The following is a 24,113-nucleotide window of genomic DNA, read 5'->3' as shown; positions in this document are numbered from 1 at the left end:
GTTGGGACCAGTCTGCCTCCTGCTGTTCTGTTTCTCACCACACAGATTATCCTTCGCGCGCTCCCTCCCATAGACTTGGTAAGATGAGTTTCATTTATGTGGACGGGTTAGCTTCGTGGACCTGCGGCTGGCGGGGGGAGGATTACAGACCTGGCCTAATAATAGACCCATCAGTGCCTTCTCTTTGGCTTGTCAATTATCTTGACACGTTTAGGGGAAAGGAACAAGACTTTCTTGAGTCTTTCTTTTTTTTTTTTTTTTTTTATAAATCAAGAGTTGATTTTTTTTTTTTAGTTTATTGAATTTATATCTTGCAATCTTATTAGATTCACTTACTAGTTCTAGTAACTTTTTATAGATTCTTTAGAATTTTCTCTGTATACAATCATTATACATAGAGAAAAAACTGTTTCTTCCCTCCCAATCTATTTTTTTTTGACTTTTAATTTTTTATTTTTTATAAACATATATTTTTATCCCCAGGGGTACAGGTCTGTGAATCACCAGGTTTACACACTTCACAGCACTCACCAAAGCACATACCCTCCCCAATGTCCATAATCCCACCCCTTCTCCCAAACCCCCTCCCCCCAGCAACCCTCAGTTTGTTTTGTGAGATTAAGAGTCACTTATGGTTTGTCTCCCTCCCAATCCCATCTTGTTTCATTGAGTCTTTCTTTTAAAGCCCACAATTCTGTTTTTTAAAGAACGAGATTCGCAAGCTGGCGTACCTGAAACGTCACAAAATGATGGAGGCTTTCAACATTCTGAAGGTCAAGGTGGGCTCGGAATTTGTGGTGATGGAGGCCCGGTGGAGGCGGCTGGCCAGGACTGTGATGCCACACATCAGCAGTCCCCACCTGGAGCTCCTTTTGAGGATCTCCGATGAGGGACAGAAGGGCTACGTGGGTAAGAAGCCTTGGCCTCTGACATTCCTCTTCGCCGTACTTTCCAAAGCGGGTGGCTCCCAAAAAGCAATTCGTAGAACAGCACTACTAGTTGTTTTTTTTTTTTTAATTTTCTAAAATTTGCAAATAAAAATATAGGTGGGCGCCTCTGCTGGGAACAGTCCAGTGGGATTTGGGGCTTCATGCTGTGTTCTGATTGGGCCATCCCCATGCGAGTTTCAACATGTTAAGAGACCTTAAAGCCCTTACCCAGTCCTGGTCATTCCACTGCTGACCATGCTTTAGGGACAGCATCTACGTCACATTCAGACTTCAAAAGCAAAAAGTTGAAAGTAACCTAAAGTTCAGGCACTCGTGGCTGGTCGTTATTACGAATAGCACTTCCCATCTGTTCTATGCGTGTCAGGCATGAGCCGCTGTCCCAACTGTTTTCTGCATGTGGCATGTATGCGATCACTGAGGTGGGGGTGTTTGTCGTCCTTGTGTGTTGGTATGGAAAGTGAGACTGGAAGAGGTTAGGGAGTTTGCCCACGGCTGAGCAGCTGCAAAGCGGTCAAGGCCGTCCGACTCCAAGGCCTGTGCTTTTTGTCACTGGGCTAAACCGTCCCAGATTCTGGTAGTCACATAACGGGAAATTGTGGTGACAAGATGTGAGGTGACTAAAATATATCCCAAACTCTAGAACACCCTCACGTCGTCCGTTTCCAGAAGAGTCTAGATGGAAACATACCAAAAGGGAAGGGATACCTCCGACCGGATGTACATTTACCTGAGACAAGGACCCTCAAACAAGTCCTGCAGGACTGTGGGCCTTAGGAGGACTCCATGCAGGTGAGAGAAGGAGATGACAGTGAGTCTCTAGAACTTACTCGAAGAGAGAGAACAGAGAGAGAGATGTACAGTAAGACACTGCTAAATGGGCGGAGCTCATGTCTTCCAGTGAGAGTTTGGGATCCAGGATGGAAGAGAGCCTTTCTCCTCTTGAATGAGCAGGATCTGACATGCGACTTCCCATGAGCCCCAAGCAAGTCTCCTCAGCCACCCCGCTCCCTGCCGTGGCTCTGAAGGTGGAGTCAGGAGCCAGGCTTCTTAGAGCCTGAATAATTGCCTTGGTGTCCCCCGTTATGGACGGGCAGGGGTTCCCTGGGCCATTCAGTGTGTCAGGATTAGAGTTGTGTGGATGTTGGGGAAGGGCCGCTGGTGCCCTGGGCCACCCCTGAGCACCGTGCTTCCTAAGCTGTGTGTTGTGAAGCTGCTGAAGGTCCCACCAGTCATTTGGGTGACACTTGGGTGAAGTACAGCAAAAATCAATCCTTGGGAAAATGAAATGAAAAAGTGTAAAATCCAAGTCCCATTTTTTCATTATTAGAGTCCACGGACATGATCCTGGCCATTGTTCTATAAGTTTCTGTATTGAGCGTTTATCCCATGGAGGGTGGGGGACACAAGGACAGGCCCAGCAGTGGCCCAGGGACCACTCTTTGAGGACCACTGCTCTAGTACATAGAGGAGAGGGTCAGGACTTGGGTGCCCTTGGATGTCCCACCCCAAAAACCGGGGTGGTATAGCTGGTCACTCTAGCCTAGGTGTTCCCAGATTTCAGCCCCTCTGTTTTTGAGAATTCTCCTTTGATTGTTTAGTACCTCTGCTGCTTCTAGATGATTGCGACTCTGAAGATGCTGATGAATATTTAGGGTCTTACGACCTTTCTTTGTAGTTCCTCTATAAAGTGAATTCCAGGATTGGTAGTAAAAGCTGAGATGTTCCAAACCTAGGGATGGGGGCTTTTAGTAATCTTTGTCTCTATCTGTCAGGCGTGGGGAGCCCCATATACTTGGGTGTCTCCTCATCCAGAAAAGATACACATGGTCCCCAGGACATACTCATATGAACTTCTTTGTTGAGGAGGTCAGTCTAACTTTTGACAGTCATTTCCCAAGTGGGAGGATGAATTGCTTTTCTTTGTCTTGTCAGCTTCTTCCATGTTCTGGGCTGTAAGCAGGGTAGGTCTTAAACGATGCCATTCAGCTGTGCAGGATAAATACAGAGCATACCAGACCCAAGTTTCCTGGCTCCCCTACTCATTTGGATGTATCCCTCCATGAATTCCACGAGCAAGAGGAAGGAGGGGTTCTTTGAGGCCACCACACAACTTTCTAGAGAGTGCCAGAGAAGATCTGGGTACCAAACACCACCACCACCTCTGCCCATCTGCAGAGATTCTTTTCTGAATGTGGGTAGTGACCTTGCACAGGGTGAGGCCTGTAAGAGGTACCTAAGGAGGCTGGTCAGTGACAAAAGGGAACAGAGGAACCTGAGAATGAGGCATGGCCCAAACCTGCTGTGCTGTAGAATGTTTTCAGCTGACCAAGAATAGCCATGACAAAGGAAACGTGGGGCCTGGTTGACTTGGTAACTCCTCCAGAAGCGAGAAGCCTCATGTTTTTCCAGAATGTTCTTAGGACCATTACCACCATTAGGGAAGATAGCAACATGAGTGTGTGACATCACTCAAGGCTGTGTCTGATTCAGGTTCCTCCCTTGGAGGAGGCCACACTTCTGCCAGGCCTGAGGCTTGTTCTTTGCCTGGGCATCTGTTGATGGCATCTTTCTCGCACAGCCCATGCTGTGGTAGAGCCATCATTCATTGTAGTTTGCTCCTGAAAACTGGAACAGAGCTATGGATATCCACCAGGCCCTCGGAATGAGAAGCCCTACATGGCATAAAAAATGCCCAATCCATCCTTTGCCGGTTGTTCCGGCTAGACCCGCTCTGCATCGGCGATTTCTTTAAATTTTCCAAACATCAACTTCATTTCTAAACTTCAACTTAGTTTTCAAAGAAAACTTGGAAAAACATTGGAAGAAGGACTTTGTGGGAAACAGCAATGTCCTTTAAACATTCCGATTCCATCCACTGAGGTGAAATTCATTCAGTTGTACGGAGCAGGAAGTCCATGCACAAGCAGGGTTGACTCGTGGTCAGCATCCGTCCTGTCTGGTTGGGGAGAGGTGCACGGGGTAGGGACCCTGGGCAGTGGGTGGGTCTGGAGAACACTAGCTTGGTAGTTGCATGGGGCCAGGCTTGTCAAGAAAGTGCTCAGTGAACTTTGGCCTAGCTGGCGGGCCAACTTGCTGTGGAAGCTGTGGGTCTGAGTGAATCTCTGAGAAGGGGCAGGGAAGGAGGGGGTGCAGAGAAGAAGATAAGGGCTTGAGGAAGGGTGTGGATTACACCCAGCTTGGAGGCTTGGTAGAGTTGAGGCTGGAAAGTTAAGTCAGGCAGACACTGAAAGCAGGGGGCAGGGCACATGTGAGGCGGAAGGTAGGTGGAAGGCAGGGGTGAGGGAGCAGCATCTGTGAACTCGCAAAATCACGTGCCACGGTTGGTGGCCTTGGGTCGGCTCCAGGTCTGAATGAGGACAGGTGGGGGGCCTCTGCCATTTTCTGGCTCCTTGACCTTGGGTGTTCACCCTTTGAAGCTTCAGATTTTCATCTGGGAAATGCAGAAACAAGAGTGTGCTGAATTGACATCAGTCTTTGAACCTTAGTGTCACAGTGGCTATGTACTGGGGATCAATTTTTTTTTTTTTTTTTTTTTTACATTGCAGACAAAATGAACTTTCTACGCTTGGCTGACCTCCTCAACATTCAGGTGGTCACCATGAACATCAAGAGACACCCGCTGGAAGAGTGGATGCCATGGGTTTACCAGTCGTCCGCAAGCCTTCTGATCCAGAGGATGGTTCGGCACAGGTAAGTGAGATGGGGGCAGTTTTTCTCAAGTTGCTTTAAACATAGAGGAGTTTGCCCATGCTGTCTGGACTGAATGTATTTCATTATTGAAACCTTGCTTGCTGCTTTTGGTTTCTTAGGGAGGCCTGTAAAGGGTTCTGGACATGCTTTGTGTGACCTTAATCGAAAGGACAGGCTTCTCGATCATGTTTCCTTCTGCCCTGTTTCCTAAGATGCTCAAGGGGCCACAGACTGGATGTGATCTCTGAGCCCGAGAAGCTAAGTACTCTCTGAAATTAGAAAGTTCCAGCCCCACCCATGTCCTTAGGAAGTTGCTTTCACGTAAGGCACTCTGATTTTGTAAAGTCAGTGGTTAAAAGCTCATGAATTTGAGTTAGCAGAATGGTCATGAAGAAGGCCAATTAATTGTCTTAGTCTCAAGTAAGTGGACTCCAGAAAAAAAATCATTCATTCTGGTTGGAGATCCTAGGTTTTGTATGCGTGGCTTGGAGTGCCCCTGTCATTAGTGGCTCATCCCCTGTTGTCCTTGAATTTAGCGTTTCGCGGAAGAGAATGGTTCAGAAACCCCAGAAGGTGGCTCAGTCTGTGGTGCGGGCACACCGTAGGGGCTGGCCGCGTTTGACAGTTACCAAAGCCCTTTATGTCAAGGTTTCTTCCCATTGATCCTAGCCTTAAATTTGTCATGTGTTTCACGTGCTGGATGTTTGTGTGTCCATGTGCGGCATCCAGGGTCCTAGCCTACAGCCTCACAGAGAGCAGTGGGGTAGGAGCCCCTCCTGTCTTCCCGAGGCCATGCCCAGGGTTCGCCCGGGGTTCTCTGGAGCACAGGGGACAGGTACATGAGCAGAGCAACCTGCTCTGTAACTGCAAAGTTGGGTCAGAGTCCAGCTCTGATCGTTTTTCACCCATCCCACTCCGGACTCGGTGAGGAAGATGGACATGTCAGTCCCGGGGAAGGCTTGTGTGCATTAGGGGTGAAGAGATTTTCAGAAGCTTTCTTAGTGAAGGATGTTAATTTTCTGGGGACAAGTAGAAGAGGTGTCATGATCCCTTGCTGAGCCCTAAACCTTCTCCTAGCCCCATTTCCACCTAAGCTTTTGTCTGATCCAGGTACCATGCCCCAAAGGGGTACCTGAGAAAACCAGGCCTCTATTCCCCACCCCCACCCCTGGTCACTGAGTCTTCATTTTCTCCTTGGCCGAAAGACTGCACCAGCATTAGGGGGAAGCAGATGAATTTCAGGACCCTGGCCGTGCTGGAACCTTTACTAACTTGAGTCACAAGTGTGCGTGTGTGTGTGTTTTGGGATGGGGGTTGGAGGTATCTCCTAGTCATCACATTGTCAGGAACAAAGTAGCCCGTAAAAGCCTCTGAACATGATCCCTTCACGGAAATGTGGGATGATAGAGTTTCTTCTTTTTCCTCTCACGGCAGGATTTTTGTCTGGGTTTATGATATCATCATTCTAATAAATGCCATTTTCATCGCCCTGGATGAGAAAAACCCCTTCATTTCCTACGCAGAGTGGCTTTTCCTTTCTCTCTATATTATTGAAATTCTTCTGAAACTGTACACGTATGAGCCCAGAGCCTATTTTGGCAAGAAACAGTTCTGGAACTGGTGAGCACGTGTGTTCTGGGGAGGGGGTGAGGGCAGAGGCTGTGGGCAGAGAGTGGGGGTTTTCTGTCTGTTTGGGGAATCTCGTAGTTTTCCCAAGCTCCAGATGCCTAGTTTTGGGGCATCTTACCATGCAATCTTGGGGGTGAGGGAATATCTGGGACAGACGAAGCTGTTATTTTATGAGGTCAGTTTGAACGAACTTTTGTTAAAATTAGGATCACAGATCGTGGCATCCTGGGTTTGGGAAGGATCTTAGAGCATTATACCCAAGGAGGCCCTTCTATAGCTCCCTTGGCCCATTCCCTAGTCTTTTTTATCAAAAATTGTGGCATGTGTGTGCCTGGACAATGAGATTGTTAACAAGCTCTTTCCCACATGGGATGTGGCCTCATTCTTCTCCAGGCTAGGGACCTCCTGGTCTACCATCACTCCCGTGCTGCAGACCATCTCAGATGCCACTGTGTGTTATGAATTGCAGGACGCAGAGACATAAGGCACACACACACCTGTCTTACCAGAGTTGGATCTCCGTGATCATTGCTCTTGGTGCCAGGAAGCTCTCTAGGATGCACGTGTGGCCAGAGAGGAACTAGCCAGTCTTGTCAGTGCTTTGGCACTGTTGTCAGAAAGAAAAGTAATACTATGATGGATATTACCCCTTTTAATTAAAAAGTTACAAAGCACTTAGTAAAATTAATACCAAGAAAGATTATACTGTATATTCTGAAACTGTGCCAAAGTCTCCTTGCAAGGATCTAGTTACTTTGTAAGACAAAGTGGTAAGAATTGGGTGATTGCTACAGATCCCCTTGGGGGGTTCATTGGAGCAGCCAGTAAATGATCACTGGATTGTTCAGATATAGCATTTCTTTCTTTGTCTCTGCTGTTCTAAAAGTTACAGAAATCAGTTCCATGGCCGGTTCATTGCTTTGCGTAAGATACTGGATTCCAAGTTTTCTCTGGGTGGGTTGTATCCTGAACTTGACACTTTTCCCTGGAGCCTTCACCAACTTTGCTTCTCACCTGTTAGGTTTGACATGCTGATCATCGTCGCCGCCCTGGTGGCCACTGTGGCCAACACCACCATTCAGTCAGGTCAGTGCTGGGCTCTTGGCCTCGCCACCTCCTGGGACCATGCATTCAACGTGGTGTCTTTGTTGAACTTCCGCCATGCACCAGTGAGGGGTTTGGGAGGGGGTAGTGGAGACACAAGAGGGTTAGTAAGAGTGTTCCATGCTCTGGAGAGGGCTGGTGGCTTTGTGTTTAACTGTGTATTAGAGATCACATTTGATCCCGATGGGGGCTCAATAGCGCAATAGTGCAGCTTCCTAACAAGACTCTAGGAAAGGGATACTGGGGAAGGAAGGGCTTGTAGAAATGTGATCCACAGTTATTTCTTAAGGCCAGTCTGAAGTCTACACCGACTCATGACTCTCTAGCTCGGAGCTGGGGAGGATACCCAGGGCGGCATGAGCCATTCACTCAGCACCTGCTTCCTCACTGCTCGGAGCCCCCATCGGGCTCTGCAGGTGAAGCCCCATTTCTCCCCTGAACCCAGACCTCAGACCTCCTGGAATAGAAGGGACAGGCCCGAGGCACTCACAAAACAGAACGTCACATGGCTGCGGATTTTCGTTATAGCCAGCAAATACAACAGTCAGCAGGTGCTGGATATTGTCTTGATTCTGAGGATCCTCCGGCTCCTACGGGTCATTGTCAGCATTCAGAGGTAAAGATGGGTGACATGCCCTCGCGGGGTTCCCACCCCATAGCCTGCCAGAAACCACTTCTGCCTCTGATTCATCAACACACCCCATGAGAAGCCCTGAGTGCTCCTTGTGTGTAGTACGCGGCACTCTTGGGGTGGTGGGGGTGGGAAGCCTGCGAAGATGGCAAGGAGCACTCAGAGGGCGGCCCTGAGGGCAGGGGTTCCATCGATTGCTTTTGTCCCCCTGACCCCTTCCGTCACTGTGCCTGCTGTGCGTGGCTGCAGAATGGTGGCTCTGGAGGCCACCGAGGCTCTCCCAAGTGTGCCCACCGTTGTCTTGTGCAATTCCTCCCACCGCCCTTGATATAGATCGGGACCTTTATGACTTTGTGTTCACCAGCGATGACAGTGAAGCTCAGAGAGGTTGAGTAATTCCCCAGTGGTGCACAGCTCAAAGGGCACATTCCTGACAGTGTCTAAAGAACAGATCCAGGACCCGGGGGAGGGGATATTGAGCCAAACCTGCTGGTGGGGTGTTGGTTTTCCCCCATGGCTTCCCTTCTGCCGTCTTGTGCTAGAAACTTTGTTTCATCCTAGATTCCGGCTTATTGTGACCACCTTAATTAACATTGGTCCCACGATACTGACGTTTGGTGGACTCATCTTGGTAAGTGGCTCTTGCTTGTGGCCATTCTGTGTGAACAAGTGGTGGGACGTTCATTCTCAGGAAGCCTTCTTTGAAGTGAGGAAAAGAACGGGAGATGAAGTAAATGAGACTCCCTGGTGTCTTGTGGGCCTGTTTAGAAATATCCAGTGTCTGGAAACACTGGGTGTATGCCAGCTAAGGTTCACGGCTACGCGATAAGACACCAGGACTTCAGTGGGGTTACTCAGTTGTGGTCTGTCACCCATGGTCCAGATGGGTGTGCCTGGCCAGCAGGTGCTTCTCAGGGATGTAGGCCCCTTCTGGCTCATGGCTGTCCGCCCCCACCCCGGCCTCAGATCCTCCTTTGTTCAAATTGTGGCTGAAGCCTGCCTGCCCGTCAGATCCCCAGCAGTGAGAACACAGCCACCCGGGCTGCCAGGGGTCCCACACCGTAGGACACACAGGTGTCCTACGGGGACACCTGGCTGGCTCAGTCGGTTAAGTGTCTGCCTTCGGCTCAGGTCCTGCAGCGGGCTTCTTGCTCAGGGGGTAGCCTGCTTGCTTCCCTTCTCCTTCTGCCTGCCGCTCCCCCTGCTTGTGCTCTCTCTCTCTCTGACAAATATATAAAATCTTAAAAAAAAAAAAGTGTTCTACAGAGGGAAGATTCCAGAACACATCCGACCAGCCCCTTGATGGACAGACTACCAGGTGATCCCACCTTTTCGCCGTAACAAGGGGCATGGGCAGGGCTGTTGTTGGACCTGCATCTTAGCGCTTCTGTTCCCACTGGGTGTGTCCCCCGGCATCGCGCTGTGAGGTCAAAGGGGAAATGTGTTCAGACCTTGGGTGGATGGTAGCACGTGGCCTTGAAGGTGTGTTCCCTGTGTTTCCCCAATGACAGTGTGTCCCAGCCTGTTCCTCTGCTCTCCTCGCAGCTGGGGTTTGCGAATCACTGTCCCGTCCTCCAGTCGGACAGGGGACAGAATGGCACTGTGCTGCTCTGCCTTGTGCTTCTGTTGTGTTTCACGAGGCGGAGTGCCTTCTCCATGTTCTTTTGGGCACTTTCCTTTATTTTTCGGTAAACTGCGTGTTCATATCCTTGGTCCATTCTTCTGTTCGTTTTTAAATACAATTTGCAAGAGTGTTTTGCCAATTAAGAAAATAGGCTGTTGGTAAGTAGTTTATAGTGGAATTACTTTTCCTTCTCTTTCCCTTGTTTTGTTTTTGTTTTTGTTTGTTTTTTGAAGGTTTTTTTTTTCCCCTGTGTAGAGGATTCTTGTGTATTTTGGTGGCTGTATAAAAATTTAAATAAATTCTATTGTTCAATTTATAATCTTTTATTTTATGGATTATTTTATAATCTTTTATTTTTTTATAATCATGCTTAGTGGGGCCTTTTTCCACTCCAAAAAATTTGTTTTCCAGTTCCTTCATTGTTTTTTACATTTGACCCTATGGTACTTTCGGAATTTATTTTCCTATAAAAAACAGGATAAAGATACAACTTTATTATTGTTTTCCTAGAGGACGAACCATTGTTAATATTGAGTATTTAAGCCACTAATTTGCCCAGCAGCTTCGTTTTTGTCTCTGTAAGCCCACGGGAGGGGTCGTGGTGTGGTCCGGCTGGCCCTGTCCTCCGTCCCTCGGCGTCCACCTTTCCCCAGCCTGACACCGCTCAGGACTGGGTTGGGGAGGGCAGCCACCCCGGAATCGGAGTAGCACCCCTTTCTGCCCACGTGACCCACCTCTGTCCGAAGTCCTTGGGCCTCTCCTGCAGGCTCCTGGCCCCGTGCTGTGACGCCGCAGCTCCGTGCGCCCCCTGCTGACCAGGGCTGCCCATTGCAGGTGGTCTACTACGTGTTCGCTATCATAGGGATGGAAGCATTCCATGGCAAAGTCCGGTTCTTCGACCCGAATTTCACCACCCCCGATGCTCTGGTGTGTGGGAACCCAGCCTTGAAAGACTCAGCGTTTGCCCGCGACAGGTACTGCAAGAATAACTTCAATGACCTGGCCTCCTCGTTCATCGTGCTCATGGAGCTCACGGTGGTTAACCAGTGGCACAATATCCTTTCCATGCAGGCATGGGACACCCCCACCCCCACCCCCACCCCAGGCTGCCTGCTCGCTGGGCTGGGTTGGGAGGGAGAGGCATCCGGAGGGACTTCCAGGAGCACCCAGGGCACCCTGCTGAGCTCCCCGAAGGCTGGGTTCCTTAGCTGCGCACTCCTCGCAGACGGCTTTGCCCTCGTGACTCACCAGGCGGCCAAGCTGTACTTCATCAGCTTCCACGTTGTGGTCGTCATTCTCATCGTTAAGTGAGTTGACTCCAGCCGGGTTGGCAAGTCCACGTCTCCTCCCCTCCCGCTTCTTCCGGCAGCCTGGTGTGCCTTGTGGGCGGGCCTGCAAGGGAGGAGTCTGACTCCTTCACACTTGTGTTTGTCACTGTCTGCCAGTGCACATCTGTACCAGAATACACGTCTCCCAGTCTCCTAATGTGTTTGGGTCAGAAGGACCCTGGCGCCCCGGCCAGTGTCTCTCCCCTTCCCCACCCAGACCGCACCCCTCGAGCATACCATTCCTCCTCTGCAGAAATCCAACCATCTGCTGGCTTCTCAGAGCCTCCCAGTCGGTTCCCCAGTTGTCCCACTCTGGTCCCTCCCTGTCTTTGCAGGTAGGATGGAACGGCTCTGTCCTGGCCCCTCTTCCAAGAGAGGCCTCAGTTGCTGTTTGAGAGCCACGGTGACATCCCACCACTGGAAAGGGCATAAAAGGGCATAAAAGATTATAAGATAATCTATAAAATAGAAGATTGCAAATAGGAATATACAATAGTCCTATGTCTCTGATTCTAGCTCCTTCGTTCCTCATGGGACCTGAGTCTGGGTCACCTCAAAGGCTGGACTGCTCTTCCAGAGAGGTTTTCTGGTTGTCATACCCCTCTCACAGCTTTGGGTCTGCCATTTTGGGGGGGACAGCCCAGCACCCATGCCTTTCTTGTCACGCCAGGCCCGCAGTGGCCAGCCACCACTGTACTGACTTTGGTTACAGAAGGACTCAAGAATCCTGGCTGAGGGTGGGGAGGGGAAGAAAGTCCGTGGGTAGCTCCGACAGGCCTGCTTGTCCTTACGCAACCTAAACGGGAGATGTAGAAGGAGCAAGAGAGAAGCGCCTCTCTGGGTGGCACCTACGGAGGTTACCGAAGCCTTGGGACCAGCAGGGACAGGGATATTTCTGCCCCTCTCCTGTCAGTTTCCTGAACCTCTGAACCTTGATCCCCACTGAGCAGTGTGGCGCATACCAGCTGGAGGGGGAGTGCAGAAGGGAACCCCAAGAGAAGGAAACTGATCTTACAGAGAACTGCTGGGCCTGTCCAACCTCCCCTGTGTGTGTGTGTTTGGGGGGATGGGGGAGAGACTTTAGTTTCACTTGGAATGTAAGCAGATGCCCAGGGAGGGCAAAGTGAGCTTTTTATCTTTGTTATCCTGGCCCGAGTCGGGGGCAGGAGGGAAGCATTGCTGAGCTGTACATCTTGGGATGTTTTTGCAGACAGACATCCCTAAGTCGTCCCTCTGTGCCTTTGCTCAGCCCACCAGGCTGTGCGGAAACTTGAGATATTCACAGAGAAATAATTCAACAAGTATTTGGCTTAAGCTTCCCCTAGAAAGAAAGTATATTTTCTTTTTAATATTCACTGTTTAAATAGGTTATAAAAGAAGAATGATTTCTCCAAATGAATGAAAATTGGGTCCAATCCTTGAGAAGTGTTGTGTCTGTCATTTCTCCCTTCCACGTTGTATTGTCTTGGCAACAATGGGCTGCCGTCTTATTTAGGCTCAGACATTCTTTGGAACTAGGATTTCATGTCACCTGGACCACGGCTCACACCCTCTACCTCTCACTCTTTCTCAGTATTTTCATAGCGTTCATCCTGGAGGCGTTTTTTATGGCATACTCCTTAGAAAAAAGTGAAGTCGAAACTGCCATCGAGAGGAAGATTCAAGAGCTCGGAGTGGGAATCCAAGAGTAAGTAGTGTGTTCCCCTTGGTGTCGCTCACAGGCTTTCAGAAGAGGACCGACCACATTCACTCCCTCAGTGCCCCGTGGCGTCCAGCGTGAGCCTGTGCGCCGGTTCTCAGGGACCCTCACTGACCAGAGGAGAGCCCTGGATGTGACTGGATGGGGACATGGGGCCATGTCTGGGAGGATGCACAAGGGACTCAGCTGAGGAACCTGACCCTGTTTCATGTCTATTCTTCCTTGAAGAGAAGAAATGCACGATGGGAAGCTTGTTGATAACATGGACGCCAAGGACAGTGGCTTTAGTGGGGATGATGGTGACAAGCAAAGGAAGGCCTTAAAAGGATTGTATTTCAGAATTGCATCAAAAAGTAAGTTTTAACCCAGTGCAAAACTTCTTCCGATCTATGCTCCTCACTGCAGCTGGTGAGGTGTTTCCAGAATGCAAACCTGACCTGCCATGCCAGCCGCATGCCGTTTGACATTGAGTGACGGTTTGGTCGCCGTCGGTCTTCCTTACAGACTTGCAGCTCCGTGTGTGCTGGGCCCTGTCTTTTTGCTTCCCATGGTATCCCCAGGGCCTCACTACGTGTTCAGGGCATGGGAGCTCTTCCCAACTTTAATTACTTTATTCGCCATATTGGCCGAGTAACCCAGAGCAACCCGACTGTCACTTTGGGCTTTGGCCAGGGCGCCTGCATTAAACCCAGGAGGAGGAGCACAGCATAGATGGCAGGAACAGTGGCAGGAGCAGGACGCCCCTGCCGGGTGTCACCCTCCTCTGTCCTTCAGGGAAGACCTGCTCCTTGGTCTCTAGAACCTTCCATGGCTGCGGATCTCCATGGAGTCTGGGGCAGCAGAGTTGAGCGATTCTTTTCTGACTTCCTCATCCTCTCTTTCAAAGACTGCTTGGCTAGCCATGCTTAGAGCATTGTCTTTGGCTCAGGGGCCATCCTTCCAGAAAGCCTAGTTCTGCTCGGGCTGGGCTCGGCTCCCTCCGACCCCAGCAAGTGCAACCCCACATGCCTGCCTTTCTCCTTTGTCCTAGAGTACAGGACCGTGGACGCCCTGCTACAGCAGATGTTTGAGTCCGAAATTGCTCCGGAGGATGAAGGCCCACCCTTGGATGAGATTCTGAACTTCTCGCCCAGTGACATATATCCCAAGGTTCCCAATTTTGAAAACAGTGCGTGATTCTGGGCTGGAAAAGTCCACACCCAGAAACCAAGCTCAGCAGCCATTATGTCTTGTCTGGAGATGATTTTTCCAGCCCAAGTTGTCTCTGTGCTGTGACTGGCCTGCGCATTGGCGGCACCTGCCTGCGCGGTTAGTGGAAAGGGCTGGAGAGGCTGTCCCTGAGTGTCCTGCCTGGGTTGGCTCTGGGGTCTGGTCAGAGCAAAGGAGGGGAAGACCTATGAAGAGATTATGAGGAGCACTTACCATACACATGCACGCATGTGTGTGAAGTTTTTTCGGTGGGGATATGGAAGCTTTTCATTTATTTTTATATGATATTTTGCTATTCTATTAAATCCTATGCTACAGTGTTATGTGAATGACTTCTGAATATTTAAATATGGTAAAAGGCTATATCTAGTATAGCAGCTCTTAAATGCTGTGTTTTTTCAAAATGAAGAAAAACACGCATGTGAAAATAAAATTCTGTCACAACTGCCTCTCTTTCTGGGGAAGGCTCTCAAAGCTTTCATTAAATTACAGTGTTAGCAGGATTTTAAGTAAGTTGCTCTTTGAGGTCACTTTCCCCAGCTGGAGCTCTCCCAGTGCGGTGACACACTCCCTTTGGGAAATTAAAATCATTTTATTAACACAATTTTTAATTGTGGAAAATACTCGTAACAAAGAAGTCACTGTCGTAACCCATTCTAAGCATATAGTTCCATCGTTTTAAGTATATTCATGTTATTGTTTAACAGATCTCCAGAACTTTTTGTCATCCCCAGTGGAACTGTAACCCGTCAACTGTGGCTGTCTGTTCCCTCCTCCCCCAGGCCCTGGCAGGCACTGTTCTACCTTCCTTCTGTCTCTACGAATCCGGCTACTACTGTACCTCGCAATCACATTTTGAGCGAGTTGTCAGGGTGTAGCTCCTCGCTCCTCATTCCTCTGTACACCCCACCCCCACAGGACCCACTGTAAGGCAGGGGTCCATGACCTGAGGTCTCCCGAGTACAGTGAGGCCTGAGTCATGTGTCCTGTCAGGGTGACAGTGGAAGCTAGCTTGAGAGGGCTGCCTTTTCCTCAGTTCTGAAGGTGACCTCTGGTGTAGGAGCAAAGCCAAAGTTTTGGGCACGGCCTCTGGGGCCAGATCATCTGGCATCATACCCGGGCTCCCCACGGGCCATGCCCCATCATGCCTGTGTGCCCCTTTTGCCCCCCTGCAGTTGGGATGGATGGTACCTCCCCCCAAGCCTGAGGGTGCTGAAGGAGGAGGTTGGGCAGACGGATGCCGACCCTGCCCCTTCGGGCGCTTGCTCTCACAGACTGCTGTTCCTGGTTCAAAGCCACACCTGGTATCCAGCATTGCTGCTTTAGAATTCTGTTACCATGACAATCCTCGGAAGGAGGGATGTCGCTGACCCCCCATCTTACGGGGTTTATGGAGTCCTGCTGCCCTCCAGACTGCTGTTATTTCTTTGTATACCTAACACGTATTGTTATACGAAATATTATACTCTCAGTGTACCCAGTGGCAACTTAATTTTTTTAACTTGAACACGTGCTGGGCATTTTTAAGCGAGAAACTATCCAGTCATTGTTAAAAAAAAAAAAAAAGAAACAAAAAACTCAACACAGAAATATAGTAAAAAGTCAGAAGTTGCTGTGTATTCTTCCTTCTCCTGACGCCCACCTCCCCTTTATTCTTCCATGCACGATGTGAAGCTGCCTTCCCAGTGGTGATGCTGAGTTTCTTGGTTGTCCTTCTGGAAACACACCTACCCATTTACAGTCATGTCTGTCATGAATGTGCAGTGAACCCTTTTTTTTTTTTTTTGCAGTGAACCCTTGACCAACACGGGGTGGGGGGATGGGGCGCTGATCCCAGCAGCCAGAAATCTGCATATCACTTTTGACTCCCCCCAAAACGTTGCTAACAGACTACTGTTGACCAGAAAAGCCTTACCAGTAACATAGTATCTGATTAACATGTAATTGTCATGTAATGTGTATTATATACTATATTCTTATGATAAAGCTAGAGAAAATGAAATGTTAATTAAGTCATAAGGAAGAGAAAATCCATTTACAGTTCTGTAATTTAAAAAAAATCCATATATAAGTGGACCTGCTTATGAGTTCAAGCTCATGTTCAAGGGTCAACTGTAATTGCATTTTTTTTTTAATTTTTTATTTATCCATTTGACAGAGAGAGATCACAAGTAGGCAGAGAGGCAGGCAGAGAGAGAGAGAGGAGGAAGCAGGCCCCCTGCTGAGCAGAGAGCCCGATGCGGGACTTGATCCCAGGACCCTGAGATCATGACCTGAGCCGAAGGCAGCTGCTTAACCCACTGAGCCACCCAGGCACCCTGTAATTGCATTTTTTTATCCTAAGTGGGATGTCATGACATTTTTTTGTATATAGTTCAAGAGCCTTTTTTCACTTAGCAGTGTTTTTCATCTTGATATACATGTGTTTGTATATATATATATATACACACACATAAAATGCTGCCAAGTGTTGCATACCATCAGTGTTTCGTGACTGATTGAAAACTTGAATTATTGGTGGACCTATATGTTGTTCCACCTGTTCGACATTAAACAGTAACAGGGTAAACCCTGTCTTGTAATTTTCTTTTTTAAAGATTTTTAAATTAATTAATTTATTTGAGAAAGAATGAGAGAGAGCATGAGAAGGGAGAAGGTCAGAGGGCAAAGCGGACTCCCCGCAGAGCTGGGAGCGCAATGTGGGACTCAATCCTGGGACCCCAGGATCATGACCTGAGCTGAAGGCAGTGGCTTAACCAACTGAGCCACCCAGGCACCCTCTTATAATTTTCTTGACTGATGAGCTTTTGGGAGGGAGAGACTGGAGCCAATTACTCCTGACCTGCAGCAGCCCCCATGGCCACCAGGGGGCCCCACTGCCCCCTTCAAGGAAACAATCTCGGGGGAAGCTAACAACTAACAAGAGTTGTTGCCATTGGCACCTTTCTCTGGGTCTTTCTTCCCCCTTTCAGTGAACGTGTCACCCTCATGTTTTGGCACATGGTCTCCCAGCTGGCCACTTTATTCCTGTCTTCTCGGCAGGAGGATGGGCAACATGATTGTGTCAGCCCCTTGGACTGTGAGCCCAACCCAGGTCTGCACCTTACAGGCCCTGCCCTCAGGAGCAGTCTCTCCATCTTCTCCACTTCTTCTTCTTCTTTTTTTTTTAATTTATTTTTTATTTTCAACATAACAGTATTCATTATTTTTGCACCACACCCAGTGCTCCATGCAATCCGTGCCCTCTATAATACCCACCAACTGGTACCCCGACCTCCCACCCCCCACCCCTTCAAAACCCTCAGATTGTTTTTCAGAGTCCATAGTCTCTCTCTTATGGTTCACCTCCCCTTCCTATTTCCCCCAACTCCCTTCTCCTCTCTAACTCCCCATGTCCACCATGCTATTTGTTATGCTCCACAAATAAGTGAAACCATATGATAATTGACTCGCTCTGCTTGACTTATTTCACTCAGGATAATCTCTTCTAGTCCCGTCCATGTTGCTACAAAGGTTGGGTATTCGTCCTTTCTGATGGAGGCATAATACTCCATAGTGTATATGGACCACATCTTCCTTAACCATTCATCCGTTGAAGGGCATCTTGGTTCTTTCCAGTTTGGCGACCGTGGCCATTGCTGCTATAAACATTGGGGTACAGATGGCCCTTCTTTTCACTACATCTGTATCTTTGGGGTAAATACCCAGTAGTGCAATGGCAGGGTCATAGGGAAGTTCTATTTTTAATTTCTTGACTGAGAATGGCAACAATCAGAATGTACTGGAAGCCTTCTGTGGAGGGTGGCAGAGTCAGTGCCAGCATGGCATCACTTACCCCCAGACTGTAACAGGAGACTTTAATAACTTGTCTTCTATAAGCTATTGTGTGTGTTGGGGCGGCAGTGGGGGGGGGGCGGGTAGCGGGGCAGGGGGAGAGGTTCTTCTTACGGCACCTTAGCCTGCTTACAACCGGGCCAGTACAGACATGGGTTCGTCTGAAACATTCCAGAATGGAACCAATGGACAGATGGATTGACTTCAGGCATGAGGAAAATGGAAGATCAAGAATGAGGAGTCCTAGGATCAGTGGCAGAGGAAGGTGTAGGGTAGTAATAGCTTGTGGGTGTCCTTAGACACTGTGCCAAATGCCCAGCTATTTAATAGCTCTTACTTCTGATAAGCGGGAGTTACATTTGCAGGTCCTTAGTCTTTAGGAAAGTCAGTTTTAGAATCATTCCTTAGACCACAGATGTGATCCACAGGGAAAAGGAACTGATAGGAGTCGGGACCAGATTGATTCTTAGCTAAAACTTAGAACGTGGAGTCCAGGGCCAAGAATGAATACGAGATGTCTTGACCCGAGGCAGATATTAAATCTGAACCCACATTGAGTCTAGCCAATGTCGGAGCACTTAGCATAACCTGTACCCCTGCTCAGCTTTGCAGGGGACATGGATGGATAAGACCCAGCTCTGTTCTCGGGGAAAGTACAGGCTCATTACTGGCGTGAGCTGTGTATGTTTCCTCCCTCCCAATGCTGACTTCTCATATATACATTTCAGCTGTCCTTTGGTTAGAGCTTTTTTCCTTGTGCAGATAAACATTGGGTGGGTATGTGTGCAATGCAGACAACTAATTTATAATTAAAGATGATTGCTATAATTTGTACCAGGTAATGGACCAAAAAAAAAAAAAAGACTATTTGGCTGAAATGCTTAAAGTAACTTATTTTGTTCAGATGGAGCCTTTCTCCCTAGAGGAAAGGCTGTTGCTAGGAAATGAGACTGTGAAGTTTATTTAAGTAAAGCCCTTCGCATAGATCAGACACCAGATGGGCAACAGCAGTGCTGGGACGACACCGTGGTCAGGCTGAGTTTATTGGTGTGAATAACACGGAGGGTATCGGGAGTGTGATTGAAGCTGGAGATCCAGTAATAGCGAATTGGCTGGTGGGAACAAAGGGCATGTCAACAGGGGCCAGACCACCAAGTGTCCTCCCTGCCCAAGACTGAAGGCACCCCCAGCTGCCTTCCAGGGGTTGACACATTTTGCTCTTAGGTTAGCAAACAGCAGCCTTATCTTCTTTTGTCTTGTTTTCCCCTGAAAACAGTCATTTTCAAAAGAAAAAAAAAAAAAAAACCACAAACTTGGCTTTATTGGTACTTGATTATTTTGACATAAAAGTGTAGACAGGCAAGAAAACTAGAAACGTGTTATAATTCACGTTTATAAGAAGCAGTGGAGGGATGCCTGGGTGGCTCAGTTGGTTGAGCAGCTGCCTTCGGCTTGGGTCATGATCCCAGTGTCCTGGGATCGAGTCCCACATCAGGCTCCTTGATCGGCAGGGAGCCTGCTTCTCCCTCTGCCTCTGCCTGCCATTTGCCTGTGCTTGCTCTCTCTCCCTCTCTCTGACAAATAAAATCTTTAAAAAAAAAAAAAAAGAAGCAATGGATGGGTGCTTCTCCAACATGATGAAACATGTCTCCCTCATGTGAGCTTACTGGGTCGTGTGCTTACTGGGTCAAGGTGAGAAGAGCTCCCTCTAAAGCAGGAGGCGGGGAGGCCAGCTGCCACCGGTGCTTAGCCCTCTTCTCAACAGCCAGTAAGAGGAAAATCGGCAGTGAAAAATTGGCAAAGACATACACAAGGTTTTCATACTGAAGATTGTTTACTGGGGAACTTCAAAAGAATTGTCTGAAAAGCGTTTTGTTTTGTTTTTTAATTTACTTGACAGACAGAGATCACAAGTAGGCAGAGAGGCAGGCAGAGAGAGAGGAAGAAAAGCAGGCTCCTGCTGAACAGAGAGCCCGATGCGAGGCTCGATCCCAGAACCCTGGGATCATGACCTGAGCCGAAAGCAGAGGCTTAACCCACTGAGCCACCCAGGCGCGCCTTGTTTTGTTTTTTTTAACAGAAACGAACAGGCTTCATATATTCAAAACTACCAGCTAGGAAAAATAGGAAAAAATTAGATCTAATGTGATTTAAGCAACCAAAAGCTTAGTCCTAAGTATTTAAGTCAGTACTAGTATCAAAAAATTATAGGACCTTTTTTTTGTTTTTTTAAGATTTTATTTATTTGAGAGAGAAAGCACAAGCAGGGGAACAGCAGGCAGAGAGAGAGAGGGAGAAGAAGGCTACCCGCTGAGCAGGGAGCCTGATGCAGGGCTCAATCCCAGGACCTTGGTATCATGACCTGAGCCAAAGGCAGATGCTTAATCAACCAAGCCACCCAGGTGCCCACTAACATAACATTTTAAATGCATCAACCTTTGACCCTGCAATTTGTTTCTAAGAATTTACAGATAGAGCATATAATGAAATATTAGTGTCATTAACAAAAATGAGACCATCCTACATGTATATACACCCCATCCATTAAATTAAAAAAAAAAACACAGTATGCCAGTGGTATGAAAAATATACAGAAATATGCATAGAATCATTTTTGTAAAGATTAAAAAAAAGTGAGCCATGGTTGTTCTTGGAACAGGTACCTGGTGGTTGGGAGGACGAAGCAGTTTGCTCTGTGCTCTTGAACTGGGTGTCACCTCAGGTTTCTTTTCAACATAATGCTAAAGAAAGGAGGGAGGACACTTCCAGCTTTAAAAGCCAATAAATGCTAAGTTGGCTGCTATAATTGTAGAGGTAATTAATGATTTATACAGCTTGTAAAACTATTTTCAAGATGGGATATATTCCTTTGAATGGTGCTTTTAAAAAATAAAGAAGCTTAAGGTTTATACCTGTTATATTTCCCAGAGATAGAACTGCAAAACGGTACAATAAAGAACTGACAAATTTTGGGGTGCCTGAGGGGCTCAGTCAGTGAAGCCCCTGACTTGATTTTGGCTCAGCTCATAATTCAGGGTCCTGGGATGGAGCCCAGCCTGTAGCTCCTTGCTCAGCAGGGTATCTGCTTAATGATTCTCTTTCTTTCTGCCCCTCCCCCTATCTTATCTCTTAAATAAGTAAATAAGCCTTAAAAAAAAAAAAAAAAAAACAGGCAAATTTTATCCATAAAAACTTGAAATCCTTTGAATATCTTTGGAGAATTTGTTTATTATATACAAATACAAACCCTCACCTTAGAAAAAAGCTCTTACCCCTTTTTTGGCTTAAAGGGGAAGAGGAGAATGTTTAAAAGCCTTTTTATTTATTTATTTATTTATTTATGTATTTTTAAAAGATTTTATTTATTTATTTATTTGACAGAGAGAGAGAGATCACAAGTAGGCAGAGAGGCAGGCAGAGAGAGAGGAAGAAGCAGGCTCCCCGCAGAGCAGAGAGCCCGATGTGGGGCTCGATCCCAGGACCCTGAGATCATGACCTGAGCCGAAGGCAGAGGCTTTAACCCACTGAGCCACTCAGGCGCCCCTAAAAGCCTTTTTAGAAAATATTCAAATCCAAATTATTCTCCCGAATGCCGGCATCCCAAGAGGTGCCCCATCACCTGCAATGTGGGGGTGCCTTACTAGGTTGTACACTTTGATGAAATATTTATAACAACCAAGTCACCTAGATATTTTTTGTGGACTTTATTTTTAAGAAACATTTACATAAACAAGAAATATGGAAAACCTCAAGGATCAGAGTGAGCAGGCCAGCATTTACGAAGTGATTTTTAAGGAATGTCCGTATTTTATTTTCGAGAACGCTTATATTCTAAGAGCAGTACGATCAGCCTGTTACGTAGGGTCTTAATCTTGTTTGTATAGTGTTGTTGAAATATTTTCTTCAGTTTTTGTCTTAACAAATCCAAAGATGGAAGATGATGACAATCGGGAATATTCAACATGATGTGAAAGAACTCACTCCACATGTCCAGATGAGGCAGCCTGGAGACACAATGCATAAAATACCAGGTAAACTGTAGTGTCCAACATGCCGGGCAACCTCACTCCTGGCTCTGTCTTCCACGCACTTGGACAGCTGAAAAGAACCTCACCTACACACAACCCAATGCATCAAGCACCAGCATATTGAATCTATTACAAGTAAGAGGAACTAAAGACCCAACTAAATGTCTTAGACACACTTTACTCCAAAAACAGGACTCAAGCAGTCTTAGTGTAGTGATAAGTCTACAGTAGAAGAACTTTCTCTTTTATTTATTTATTTTTTAGAAAATCAATCAGTTTTTGGCTAGATTTACATCCCATACCGTCAGCATCTGAGAAGCTGGCTGAATGGTTCTGACAAGCTCAACAGCGTACGTGCTGGGACGCGGGAGACAGGCTGGGCTAGAGCTCAGGACAGAGCTCAGGGTCAGAGTTCCAGCTCCTGGAAGCATGAGAATGAACTGCAAAACCCCCATGGCATAGAGATAAGGCACTGGGGACAGAGCAGAACACAACTAAATCCAGCCTATTACTCTCAGGCCTGCTGAGTGCACTGGTGGTCAGAGAGAGAAGACTTCAGAACAACTCTCTGGTCCTTTGATTAGGAGCAAGAGAAGGAATAAAGTATTTGCTAAATTTGATGATTCATGAGGCAGAATAAATCATAGCTGTTCTAAGTTTTCCTTCAGGGCCTGAATCTAATTTTATTGTTAACTGATGCTACATTTTGTAAAATTACTGCCAACAGCTTTTTTTGGTTGTGGTGGGTGGGTGTGTACACGAGGGGTCGGGGGAGTCCCAGCTTAAGTTTCCTCAAGATATAAACATGTAAAACTCCATTAGGCTTTTTGGATACTAAAGGTGAGTGTATGCTTCTACATATGTTAAAAAAAGTTAACAAAAGTATAAGTGATACCATGAACATGCATGTAGCAAACACCACCAACAGCTCGCTCATGTGACATAGAGTTAAGAGCCATCTGCGTTGATAGGAAGAGTTCTAGGCTAGTCGTTAATTTTCACTACCATCTTACAGATGAGAAAACAGTCTTACAAAAACTAGAGTCACATAAGGATGGGCCTTAAAATCTTTCCCTGGGACAGCCAGCTGCCCTGTCATGTTACTTTACAATCAACAAGGCACATTCTTTCTCATACATGATTTCCTTCGCTTCTTAGAAGACACTTTTTAGGACAGTATGCGCAGCACGATTCCCATTTATAAAGGCAAGAAAACAAGTAAAAATCGATGGTTCAGTGAGAACAAGTGATTTCTCTGAAGGGTAAGGAGAAACTGTTGCCAGTGTATGGAGGCCCGCCCCTCCGCCCGCTTCTGCTGGGTCTGAGTGGGTGTCGGCTGCCCCCACTCCTGGAAAGTTGCAGTTGCCCAGCTGTGTGACTCGCTGGCTGTGCTGTGTCTACCCCAAGACAGGGGGGTTTCCAGGCCGTGACCGAGACCCCGTTTTCTACCAGATGGAACCCAGCATTCTACTGTGTACGCTCTCCCACTGCAGCTCCGACACCAATTCTCACCTCCTAAAAAGACCTTCCGGCTTCCAGATGCCTCCTTCATTTCTCACTTTCATGTAAGTGCCGAAAAGCATGCAGTACACTGTTGCAGCAACTCCGAAGTAGTCAATCTATAAAGAAAATCTAAGTATCCGTGACTAGAATACTAACTTATGCATCAGCATAGGAGGAGGTCTCTACTTTGGCAGCTAGTTAAATCATCACAGGATTTTACTTTTAAGTCATTTTTGGGAAGCCATTTGTTCAGGGCCCCACTGGTACACTTTGTGTATCAAAGTGTACCAGCGACTTGCTGGAGGCAGCCCCTTTAAAGTGGTTCTTCCGGAGCTACCACGTCCTTCTCAAGTCCTCCATTTTGCTGTCCAGAGGCAAACACAGCACTCCAACCTCTCTTGCACATGGACAGCTTAGAAGTCCTCTCCCTCCCTCCCCTGGACTCTGGTGGTTGGCCTCCACCTGCACCCAGAAGCCTCTAGCTGTGGGGTGTGTCCATCACTGAAAACAACACTTGAGCGTGGTCTTAAGTCCAAGGACTTAAGGTCTTAAGTCCAAGGATGATGAGATAGGGTCAAACTAAGGAGATCCCCAAGTTCATTTTAAAAATATAGCAAGCAAAATAAACAATTTTCAAAGCTCTCCCTTGAGTTCCATACCTGGTAGTTCCATGGCTTGTTGCTGAGCATCTCGATACACTGAAAACCAGAGGTCTCACACTTTGCTGTAAATGTAGTTCCTTTAGGAAAAAGTTTCATGTCTATACTCTGACCCAGGTCAATCAGCGCCAAGCCAGCAGATACATCATCGTCATCACCATCCTGTTCCAAAAATCTGTATTAACACAAACAAGGGCCAGGCAC

General features: G+C 47.5%; 2 protein-coding genes across 4 annotated transcripts in view; one reads left to right on the top strand and one right to left on the bottom strand.

Annotated features, from left to right (window-relative positions):
- The window catches only part of LOC101682456 (two pore calcium channel protein 1), a 35,528-nt gene extending 20,038 nt beyond the window's left edge, over positions 1-15,490 (top strand). For 2 of the 3 annotated variants that reach the window (XM_045079151.1, XM_004770962.3), the window contains exons 9-19: positions 708-909; positions 4,517-4,661; positions 6,096-6,281; positions 7,312-7,376; positions 7,923-8,010; positions 8,587-8,656; positions 10,484-10,703; positions 10,866-10,956; positions 12,551-12,664; positions 12,905-13,029; positions 13,707-15,490. In XM_045079151.1, the coding sequence (XP_044935086.1) occupies positions 708-909; positions 4,517-4,661; positions 6,096-6,281; positions 7,312-7,376; positions 7,923-8,010; positions 8,587-8,656; positions 10,484-10,703; positions 10,866-10,956; positions 12,551-12,664; positions 12,905-13,029; positions 13,707-13,852 (1,452 nt within the window). In that variant the 3' untranslated portion in view covers positions 13,853-15,490. The other variant, XM_013045010.2, reaches the window with a different exon arrangement.
- Positions 15,491-21,408: 5,918 nt separating this feature from the next.
- The window catches only part of BUB1 (BUB1 mitotic checkpoint serine/threonine kinase), a 44,012-nt gene continuing 41,307 nt past the window's right edge, over positions 21,409-24,113 (bottom strand). Inside the window, exons 23-25 of the mRNA XM_045079147.1 lie at positions 23,910-24,084; positions 23,260-23,366; positions 21,409-21,723 (exon numbers count right to left, since the gene is read on the bottom strand). Of these exons, the coding sequence (XP_044935082.1) occupies positions 21,528-21,723; positions 23,260-23,366; positions 23,910-24,084 (478 nt within the window). The 3' untranslated portion in view covers positions 21,409-21,527. The remainder of the gene's footprint in view (positions 21,724-23,259; positions 23,367-23,909; positions 24,085-24,113) is intronic.

This window comes from Mustela putorius, unplaced genomic scaffold (genome assembly GCF_011764305.1).
Source record: "Mustela putorius furo isolate JIRA1106 unplaced genomic scaffold, ASM1176430v1.1 tig00000281_pilon_pilon_pilon, whole genome shotgun sequence".
NCBI classification, from domain to species: domain Eukaryota; kingdom Metazoa; phylum Chordata; class Mammalia; order Carnivora; family Mustelidae; genus Mustela; species Mustela putorius.
The sequence above is the reverse complement of the archived record's forward strand: the minus strand, read 5'-3'. Positions and strand labels throughout refer to the sequence as shown.